Source organism: Lolium rigidum, chromosome 3 (assembly GCF_022539505.1).
Source record: "Lolium rigidum isolate FL_2022 chromosome 3, APGP_CSIRO_Lrig_0.1, whole genome shotgun sequence".
Lineage (NCBI taxonomy): Eukaryota > Viridiplantae > Streptophyta > Magnoliopsida > Poales > Poaceae > Lolium > Lolium rigidum.
The window spans coordinates 161,575,709-161,587,073 of record NC_061510.1 but is presented as its reverse complement, the minus strand read 5'-3'; the positions used below and the strand labels follow the sequence as shown (position 1 = coordinate 161,587,073).

At 45.0% G+C, this 11,365-nt stretch overlaps 1 protein-coding gene across 1 annotated transcript; it reads right to left on the bottom strand.

Moving 5' to 3' along the window:
* Positions 1 to 2,588: 2,588 nt before the first annotated feature.
* LOC124695753 (vacuolar protein sorting-associated protein 25-like) lies at positions 2,589 to 3,833 on the bottom strand. The gene is made up of 6 exons (XM_047228570.1): positions 3,775 to 3,833; positions 3,540 to 3,679; positions 3,191 to 3,244; positions 2,991 to 3,079; positions 2,802 to 2,877; positions 2,589 to 2,644 (listed from the first exon to the last, which is right to left on the bottom strand). Exons 1-6 carry the CDS (start codon positions 3,831 to 3,833, stop codon positions 2,589 to 2,591), a joined length of 474 nt encoding a protein of 157 aa, XP_047084526.1.
* Positions 3,834 to 11,365: the final 7,532 nt, after the last annotated feature.

Genomic DNA, 11,365 nt, shown 5'->3' with positions numbered 1-11,365 from the left:
CAAACTCTCCCCATTTGCTCTCCACCATTGTTGACCTTGAGAGCTTTCCATTTCCCTCTACTTCTCCTATGCTTCTTGAATCTTTTTGAGGGAAAAGGAAGAGGAGATCTAGATCTACATTTCTACCAATCAAATCCCTCTCTTTGTGAGGGGAATCCACTAGATCTAGATTTTGGAGAAATTTGGTGTTCCTCCTCTTATTTGTTCTTCCTCTTTTATTCCCCCAATAGCTTTTGTAGCTTTGTTGGAATTTGAGAGAGAAGGACTTGCATCTTTGTGGTGTTCTTGCCATTGCATTATTTGGTGCATCGGTTTGAGTTCTCCACGGTGATTCGTGGAAGTGAAAGCAAGAAGGTTTTTTCTCTTGGGTCTTTGGACCCTAGACGGCTTAGTGGCCTTTGTGGCATCTTTGTGGTGTTCTTGAGGACTCCAATTAAGTTGTGGAGAATCTTCAAGGGCAAGGCCTTTGTGGCATCTTAGTGGTGTTCTTGGGGACTCCAATTAAGTTGTGGAGATTCTTCAAGGGCAAGGCCTTTGTGGCAATTTGTTGGGAGCCTCCAATTAAGTTGTGGAGATAGCCCCAAGCTTTGTGCGGGTTCGGTAACCTCCCTAAGGTTACATAGAGGTTCGAGGACATCCCTCTTGGTGGGAATTCTCGAGGAGAATACGGCGGCCCTCGTGCTTTTGGAGTGACTTGTCCTCCACACCGCTCCAACGGAGAGTAGCACTCGCAAGAGTGTGAACTTCGGGCTACATCGTCGTCTCCCGCGTGCCTCGGTTATCTCTATACCCGAGCTCCTTTCTTATGCACCTTTACTTTGTGATAGCCATCGTGCTTGAAGTTATATATCTTGCTATCACATAAGTTGCTTGTATTGGTTAGCATAAGTTGTTGGTGCACATTGGTGAACCTTTGCTTAGAATAAGTTGTTGGTGCACATAGGTGAACCATAGTATTTAGGCTTTGGGCTTGACAAAGTAAACGCTAGTTTTATTCCGCATTTGTTATGCCCATCTCGTAAAATTTTTAAACTGCCTATTCATCCCCCCTCTAGGCGACATCTGTGTCCTTTCAGTGTGGCTACAAAGAAGATACATTATAACCGAAAATAGTCATGACGGAAATGAGAAAGGAAACTCGAATCTCCTCTACTGCCTCTCCCTTGATATCTTTCTTCCTCCTCACGAAAGTCATCCCACCTTGCTATCAATCCTACCAACGGTGGTACATTTGAAATATGCCAAACTCTCGTTGGGCCATCTAAAAAAAATCTCACGACGGCGCTATACCCATTTCAACTATATATGAGCAGCAGTTAAAAACACGATATATGAGCAGCTAAGCTTCCTCTATCCCCTCAAAAAGAAAAATTAAGCTCCCTCTAAATATCATTTTCTTTCATCGTGCCAGCTTGTTCTTGATTGATTTCCTTCTGGTAAGCAAATCACAAGAGGCATGACCCACCCCGGTTTGGTTGTGCACCCTTTGTGGTGTAAACTGTAAAGGAAGACTCGTCGCACATCTTTTGCTCATGATCCATGGCCAAGTTCGCACGGAGCCCTGCGTGAATTGGCCGACTGTCTTTGGTCACATGAAATTTTGCTCATCTTCATGCTACCCCTGTAGATTGCGATTTGTTCATGGCTCAATGCTGGAACTTCTAGCACATTCGCAATTCCGGAACACCCAACTGGTTTATTTTGATTATGGTGCATCTGTACCTTTTCCTATACTATACGCCACACCATGTCTCAGTGTACCAGATCTTTAATAATTCAAAGTCCGGCACTCCAGTGCCATTATCTAAACAAAGGTACACTTCTCGTTTTATTCATCAAATCTACAATGCATGTATGTGACATGTATAAATAAAAAAGTGGATGAATAGAAAAATGTCATTCACAGGAGATACGTAACGAGACTCTTACATAAATTATTCAAAAATAGAATACTTTTACACAAGTGTTCTTTACACTTCATTCCTTCGAACAAATGATGAGGGTGCATTGGCACACCTCCACCCTGTAGAAATAGATAGTCCATAAGCTACAACATCGGCCCAAACTAGCAGGCACAAATCTTCTGACGTACTACCCTTTGTAGTGAGGTCGCTGACATGTGGGCAACCCATCTGGTGGGCCCACATATCACCTACTCCACTGAAGAAGAGGTACATCAGAAGACCATTCCCCAAAATAGCATCTCCGACACGTCTGCGCTGGTAGTAGTCCCGAAACTTATTCTTCCCTAAACCACATGCAATAGTTTCCAACGATACGAGCTTTCCCGTTTTGCACCAGCAACATAACAGCGCGAGATAGGACAACGGGATCAATTCCTGCTAGTTCTATGACACGCAAGAAAGTGTGAATTGTCAGGAGAAACTGTACAAAGATAGCATTCCAGACTTTTGATAGATTAAGTTTTTTTGTGGGTACAAGATTATTTAGGTAACAAGACATAATAAATGCATTGCATGTGATTATCGTGATTCACAACGATCTAGTTATCTGAAGAGGGAGAATATACATATGCACAAATTTTTAATTAATAGGGAAAAGAAGAAGCTGGCACCATGGCAAGATGATCAGAGAGTGGTTGCTATTGATGTCTCTAATTGCCCAATTATTCTTGCCGCGGTCGCTACAAAGTTGCGTATTATGATATTATAAACAAACCAGCATAATATCTAAGAACTGTCATCAGATTAAGAGTGCAAAAAATGTGAACAAATCTAGGAACTGCAATGGATAAAATCAATATAATAGACATAACATACATGAACAAAGAGTGTGCTCACCAGATTCTCGTGTTTCGTCACCAGAGCGCACCTCTTCAACAGTGCAAACCCAGCTTTCTAATCCACGCTCATTTAGCTACAAACACAATGCGAATAAGGAGTATTATAACACTTCAAAGACACAGGCACAAGAAGCCAGAATAATTTCTTGTGTTGCAAATTTTCCAAAAAGAAAGGATAAACACTCACAAAGTTCGATATGTAGTTGGCCCAATCATGTATACTTCTCCAGAGAACAAGGCATTCGGTGTGATTTACATCCGTCCACTCTGCACGCCCTGCACAACATGTATCAGAAACAATGTTGGATGGCAATTTGACAGTACAACAGAACATATTAAACGATGGCATGCGTAGATGTTTCAACAGTGTAGATATGCTCACTGAACCTTCCATAACAAGGGCTGAAAGAAAAACTTCCGTTGCTTCAGGGCTTAGCGATCCTGCATATGATAAAGGCTGGTAATTTTGTGACACGTCGGTGATGATCCAAATGCACAGGATGGCAAACAAACTACTATAAATAGCATATCTCAGTACTGCATCATCAGGAGAAAATTACAGAAAAAAAGAGCTGTCAATACTAACAAGCACTAATAGTGGTGCACGAACATATTATGGCTTTGTTAGTCTAAGCAATTGTTTTCAAAATACCGTTGTAGCGACGCTTGAGAGATGTGATGCCCTTCGCTAAAGGGCAGAACACAAATTAAACAGCTAATAGAAAGAAGTCTTTACTTTCAATTGCTGGGTTTGAGAACAATGGGAATTCTGCATCCACTGGGACTCTGTATATCCTTCTACTCCTGCAGTAGTCAAGGATCAGCTGTTTCCATGCACGAATTTGCTCTTGGCGGGCAGCTCCCACAGGCTGCAAACTGTCATGCTACGGATGTCAGCCGCGCTAATCTAAGCATCAAGGCAAGGTTTTCAAGCTGAGGGCTGATCAAAGAATATATAGATCGATTATTACGTGAAGTACGACGGATCCTTGAAGAAGTCCGGCAGCTCAAAATCGTCCAATCGCTCCATCTCTCGCCGATCCTGCAGCTTTGCTCTAGCTGCAAAGAAAGATGCACTCAGGTCAGAAGACCGTCGATTCACGCAAGCACCGAGATTACCAACGATAATTTAACAAACCAAAAGATAATTGCCCTCTAAACTCAGCATGTGCTATGAAAAAGGAGGACTACTAACCTGGCGGATTGGAGTTGTTGAATCGATGATTGGTAATTTGGTATGATCACCCTATATAAGGGAGCGATCATATAAGGGAGCGATCTACTCGAACTCGGAACTTGAAAACAAGATGAAATTTAACACCAGGGGAAGCGTATCTGGACTCTTCGCGAGGCGGGGGCTGCCGGAAGACCTCGTGTAGCCCTAGGGCGCTCCGTGGTGGTGCGGAGAGAGTTGGGCCATGCCAGGACGGCACGGCCCGTTAGGCACTCAGCCGACATGAGTAGGCTTGCCGGGTCGACACGAATGACAGACCAATTCCGCGGCGGGTCTCGGAAAAAATAAAATAAAATCTTTTAGTATTGGAAGTCCCCCACAGCGCTAGGGCGATTCCTATTTGACCCTCTTTGCGTCCCTTAGCGTGCTGTCCCCCGTGTGAGGAGAGGATATGGGCCTCGGCCTTTTTCAGGTTGGATAGAGCTCAGGAGCCAGAGAAGAACGATAGCACCCGATCTCACCGAAGGTGGAGATGGCACAACTGGCTACAATGTCACCGTCGGAGGCGAGGAAAGGACCTCGCTGGACACGGGGACGACACGGCTGGCCGCGGTGTAGCCGACGGAGGCGAGGAATGGTTCGGGTACTTAGGGTTTCAGGTGCTGGGGTTAGGCCAGTTCTGGTGTTGGGCTCGCTGTCATTTGTTCTTAGGGTTTATGGTGCAGGGGGCTTCATCGGATTTGGGGGAGACCAGAGGTCAGCGAGTATAGGGGGAGGTCCGGGATGCGGCGGACCGGTGGTGGGCGGCCGATGGAGGAGGGCGATGCGGCGAGGCACCACAGGAGCGGGCTCGGCCGCATGTGGCGTCAGCAGGGGGTCTAGCCGGCGCTGGAGACGGGGGCTTGAGTGGTGGAGATGAGAGGTTGAAGCTCAGGAAGAAGAACATGTGAGGAAGGAGTGGTGGGCCAAGGTCTATCTTATGTCGCGGGCGTCGATGCCCTAGCACGTGCTACAAGCGTCGAATAGGAGCACCCCAGTGCTCGTTCGCTAAAAGCAAATTGAAAGAAAGAAATCCCCCTCTCATCGCTCATATCCCCCACTGTCTGTTGACCAGCGAGCAACACCAACAAACCCGTAGTGGTAGTTTGTAGTCGACGACATCATCCTCCTCTCTTTCCTCTTCTGAGAGCAGCACATCGATCTAGCTCCTCTCCCCACCTTGTCGTTTGATCACCGTAGACAACATTTCGACTCCAGCGAGCATCACATAGCTGCACGCCAACAACATATCCTCAACTACAATCGAGAACATCCTCATCCACCCCTTGTAGCACCACCGTCAAAAAAGTTGGCAGCAAAGCCGGGTGACCAAAATAGCAACGCTGGCCACCCGTGGCAGCAAAGTGGAATGACCAAAGTAGCAACGCCAACCACTTGTGGAAGCAAAGACATCCGTCCGTAGCAGCAAATCCGGGTGATCAAAGTAGCAACGGCCGCGGGAGAACGTCGCGACTATGCTAGGTTGCAACAATGGTGAACTAATGTATGAGTGTGTCACATAGTGCAGGCCGCGGTGGCAGAGGCTTTGTAGTATTAGTGCAGTGGATTTGCAACATACAATGGAAATATCTGTAACAACAGTGGCGGCCGCTTGCAGCAGTGCATCCACAGAACTGTTTGTAGCTGTGAGCATCTGTGGCACCCGAGTTGAGGTGGCGTGCATCGATGCAGGACGAGGTAGGGAAGAAGATGCACATGCAAAATAGAAGCAGACGGCGGTTGTAACATCCCAGAACTTAGGAGAAACGTGGGGTAGATAGAGTAAAGAGTTGTGCATTGCATCGCAAAACGGGGAAATTTTTTGCGCTTAATTGCATAACACCTAAGAGAGATCGAGGTTTCTCTCTTGTTGCCATTATTAGGGTTAGGGTGATGAGAGTGCTACGAATTTCGACATGAACTCTTTTGAAATTAGGGTTTCGAGAGGAGTTTGAATTTGCATTTCAAGTTTGAATTTTGAATCATATAGGAATATAAGAAATTATAATGCAATTGAACTCATATCTTATAACTCAAACAAACAAATGATTCATACAACATATTCCAAATTTGAATTATAAATATTACAAATTGCTCATAAGGAAACTTTGAGCTTTATTGATCAATCACACATAGATATATTTTCATTACATAATTCTTGCATATTACAACAATTATGATCATACACAAATAAGAAAATGAATAATAAAAAATAAAGATTATAAAATGAAGTTATTTTCCTAGACTAAATTCTTCTCAATTATTCATTTGATCTTCACCAACTCTTGATCAATTTGAAACCTGCAAAACCACAAGAAAAGGAACCAGTGTTGTGCAGTAACAAGTGGCAATGCTACCTGGACAGTAAAAAGAAGTATAAATGGAGGGATAAACTCAGGCAGGGGGATCAAGTCCCAACCAAAGCCATTGCACATGCCAAATATCTTTCCAGTGACTCACCACCATGGTGAAACAGGGAGAAGAAACCACAGCAAAAAGCTACATTGGCTTGCTATAAATTGAACACAGTGCACAATAGATAGGGATGAACCATCTAGGAACAACACTGCATCAGCAGCAACACAGCCAAAACCTCACAGTTCATCCAGTTCATCTATCACAAACAACACCCAACCAGTAACCATGGTGACTTAAGTCAAGAACAACCAGGAGTTAGGAGGAGAAGGGCCGGTTGATCAAGATCAACCAGCAAAATCCTCTTCACCAACAAAATATTTCATCTAGGAGCTGGAGCAAGGTATATTTAATACCTGGAAAGGATCCAGAGGATCCAATCCATCATAAGCATGCTCAAACACACACATGGCATGGAGCAGATGCTCCACATGGATTATTCATCACTTGGTATATACCAAGTTATGCTGGCAAGAGAGAGGCCAAACCCAAAACTAGATAATCCAGTAGAAATGAATATGCATAAGTAAGCCATTATACATAGCATATCCAAAGTAATTAGATGAAACCAGCTTTAGTAGCCAACTAAATCACCTAGCATCACCTAGATTTTCAAACCATCAGAAACTATCCATTTTCTTCAAAGGATACCACAATGGCATTCATTTACATGATTCCCTACTGTGGATATCTCTATTTTCATCAAAACAAAACAGATATCCAACTTTGATATGCAACCAGTGACAATGAAAACTACTGAGGTCACAACACAAGCAAGCAAGCAATACCAAGTGAGCAAGTCATCATTACCTTGTAGAGGTTCAAACATGGATTTATTTTCAATACAAAATGGAAATCAAATGTATATAACTGAATCAAATTGAATCATTACCAACACATGGTTCATCAACAACAAGTGGCAGTAAACCACCACAACCAACAAGTATATATGATCCAGTAAGCCATAGAGGCATAGAAAGTGATATAATTTGATAGTAACCAGCACCAACAAGCAGTAGCAACATAGAAGTGTCACTGGTATAGAACCAGTAGCACCATGGGGCACAAATATGAGTATAGCACACTCCATGAAGCATAGTAGCTCATGATACGCAAGTACAGGGTAGCATAAACAATTGCCATTGCTTAAGACAAGCAACATTAAGGATTAGCAGCATAGCGGGATACTAAACACTAGCAATCCAAGATCCAAATTGAACCATTGGAGCAGATAGAGCCCAGTACAACATAACATCAACTATATACACCAAATCCGACATGCCAGTACTAGCAGCTGGTGTTCATATGAACACCAGATGATACAACGGGATTAGGAGCAAGCTAGAACCATGGCAAGCATCAGAAATGAACCTAGCAATACATCCATAGAAACAGCAGCAGTAATTTAGCAGCACAAGCAAGAGCATGGCATGGCCAGTGGCCAGTAATGGGCAGTAGCTGGCCAGGACGATAGAGAGAGGGCCTAGAGGAGAGAAGAGGATGTGTTGGTGTACCTGGAGTAGCAACAGTAGCGTCGGAGGCGACACAGCGGCACGGGGGCACTGGCCAGCCACGGCGGCGCCAACCGTAGCCAGGCCAGCGCCAGCCGAGCACCACCACCAGCACCAACACGTCGAAGATCGTCACCATCATGTCCAGGAATGGCGGGTCGATGCCAATCCTCTTGGACACCGAAACCCTAATAGACGCCAGGGTCGACTGCGAGCAGAGGAGGACAAGAACTTCAGATCGAAGCATATAGAAACGCGTGGCGGCGTCTGGAGCAGCGATTGAGACCGATGGCACGGCCTGAGACGGCCGGAGCTGGCCGGGGCACGCCGGCGACTACAGCGGCGACACGGTCGCCAGAGGAATCGCGAGAGGTTAGGGTTAGGGTCGAGCGGGTGAGAGAGAGGTGGACTGACCGGCCCGGTCGGTTTGGGCCGGACCAGTCTGGTTCAACCACTGGTGCGCTGGCTAGTGGGACCAGAGGCATTTTTTGTCTTTTCTCTTTTAAATTAAATCATTTCACTTTGGAAATTTGCAAATAAATCCAGATTAACTCCAAAATTCAAGAAAATATGAATAATGCATTAAAAATATTCCTTAACCAAAATAAAATATAAAATAGAATTAAAAAAAATACTAATTTTGGAATGAATTCTAAGTTGGAATTTAAAATTGAATTATTTCCTTGGATATAAAAATCAAGGAAATTCCAAATTACTTCAAATATTTGTTAAAACAAATATTTTCAAAAAGAGAAATTCTATTATTCCAAATCTTTGTCTTTTGAGGAAAATCCTCATTAAAATAATATTAAATAGGGATTTCTAGTTTCGTGCCCCTGGTTCGTTAGTTGTACTCAGTTTTCCCCAGCCTCTTAACTTTTCCTCAGTTTTCCCCTCCCTCTAGTTTGAAACCCCTTTCAGAGGCTCGGACGGGAGGGTTGCCGTCTCGTTCGGAGGCCTTCCGTTACCGGTGACGGCTAGGGAGCCGCGGTGGTTTTGACTTGATCGTTGCTTTCGAAATGTGTTGACTATTGACCGGAAGAGCCGACCCAAAGCTTTCCCCTCCGTCCGAGACTGGAGGAGCTCACACACCGCCCCTCCGCCGCCACGCCATCCTGCCCACCTACCTTATGGCGTCGTCCGCCGCCGAGCCGGCCCCGCCCCCCCCACCACCCCCCGGCTCCGCCCCCCCCCGATCTGGATCTACCCCCGTCCTCTTTGTAATTCCGTCTGGTGTGCGGACTATTCCCGCCAGCCGTGGAGAAGATTGGGAATCGGAGGGGTCTAACGCATGGATTCCATCCGGGTAAGCATCGTCTCGCCTATCCCATGTGAATTAACGATAGGCAGTTTTTGAGCGCCAATCGTTGTTGCTCAACTAACTCGCGTTGCTTTTCGAATAGGATGGATCCAGCCACGGCTTTTCGACTGGTGGTTACGCTGGATTCTAGCTTTACGCGTGATTCTAAACGCCGTAAGACCGGGTTTAACTTCCTCGCGGTGGTTGCAACCACCATCTCGTTAACGGATTTCAAAGCTAACATCTACGATAACTACACCTGGAGCTCTCTCGATGCAGTTCATTTCGAATATTTCAACAGCTCGTAGGGAAGATTTGTTCCACTAATTTCCGAAGACGATATGGGATTTCTTTTTTGCTTTGAATGCTTCTTGCCGGTTCGGTAAAATTCGTATCCATGTGGACAGGGGCCAGGCATCATCTGGTGCTGGGGCATCATCGTGTGGTCGGGCATCATGTCTCTCTACCGCTGCCTGCCTCGCTAATAGTGTGCGCCGTGGCGCTCCTTGTAGGTCCACAGCAGCACCATCCGTCCCGTGCTAGTGGTAGCCGGATCGTTCGTACGGTCGATGTGGAGGACGATGCAGACATTGAGGATCAGCCTCCTCAAGATGATGAGGATGAGTTGATGTTTCCGAATTGGTAGATCGATGCGAGTAAGCGAGCAATGGAGGATCAATACATGGAAGATATGGCTTTTGGTGCCAGATTTGATGACACTGATGATGAAGAGAAGAATGAGAATGATGACAGCCTCGTTTTAGCCGATTACGAAGGTGAAGACTTGCCAACAATTGAGTGGAACAGGAGAAACCCCAGCTTGTAGAAGGCACCGTGTTTCAAACGATGATGGACTCGCCGTAATGCAATTACTACATATCACATTCTCACTAAGAATAATTTTGAGGTTATTAAAAGTGAGCCGGTAGGTTCACAATTAAATGCCCATACCCAAGGTGTAGGTTTAGGCTGCATGCATCCACAATGCGCAGAAGCAGCTTGGTTCAGGTACTACGCCAACCAGTTGTGTATTTAGATCACGGTGTAAAATTTGTTATCTATTACTGACATCCCTTATCATTATGTTTCAGATAAAGAAGAATAATGAGATCCATAGGTGTCCACCTCTAGGGGAGAGCCGTAGCTGAAAACAAAGCTAGCGAAGACTAGGTGGTTGCGTATGTAATCCTAGATTGGCTGAGAGAAGATCCTTCACTTGGTCCAACAACACTCGTAAAAAGGTGGTTGAGAAGTATAAAATGGAAGTACCTTACATGAGGATGTTCTATGCAAAGGAAATGGCTCTTGACAAGATCAATGGTCCATGGAATGAAAGCTTTCAGTTGCTTTACACTTTCAAAGCTGAAGTGGAGATGGCTAGTCCAGGAAGTGTTGTAGCGATAGACAAGCATACAGTTCCCTACAAATTGAAAAGCGGGAAGGTAATGCACAAGGAATGTTTCAGAAGGGCTTTTGTTTGTTTCAAAGCTTGTCGGAAAGGCTTTTTGGATCGGTTGTGTGCCTTATTTGGCCGTGGATGCATCAGCTCTTCATGGCAGGTTTAAAGGACAGCTAGTTGTTGCCATCGCAGCTTGATGGACATAATTGGATGTTCCCTGTTGCTTATGGGGTTTTGGAGGTTGAGTCACGGGAAAGTTGGACTTGGTTTCGCAGAATTTGCGCGACCTTATAGGTCATCCAACGAGACTTGTTATCCACACGTACGCTTGCAAAGGTTTGGAGACCGTGGTAGAAGCAAGTATTCCTCGGAGTGGAGCATAGGGAATGTATGCGACACTTGGTACGTAATTTTACAAAGAAATTCAAGGGTAAAGTTTTTATTGACAACCTATGGCCAGCTTCATACACATGCAGCTCTAGGAAGCATCTCGTTTCATTTGGATGTGTTGTATAAACAAAAACCTCGGGGTGAAGGAGTACTTGGATGAACATCATGGTAGGGTGTGGTCAAGAAGCCAATTCAATGAAATTTGCAAGGTAGACTATGTAACAAGTAACCTTGCGGAGAGTTTCAATTCAAAGGTCAAGTCATTGAAAGGGCATATGCTATGGCAAATATTTGATAAGATTAGGCAGATGATCATGATAAAGATCGATCTGCG

Excerpts from the sequence above, each read along its gene's own strand:
- LOC124695753 (XM_047228570.1), bottom strand. The coding sequence starts at position 3,833 with ATGGAGCGATTGGACGATTTTGAGCTGCCGGACTTCTTCAAGGATCCG. Across the intron at positions 3,245-3,539 it reads CTCAAACCCAGCAATTGAAA|GATCGCTAAGCCCTGAAGCA; the intron begins GTAAAGACTTCT and ends TATCATATGCAG. Across the intron at positions 3,080-3,190 it reads TTCAGCCCTTGTTATGGAAG|GGCGTGCAGAGTGGACGGAT; the intron begins GTTCAGTGAGCA and ends CATGTTGTGCAG.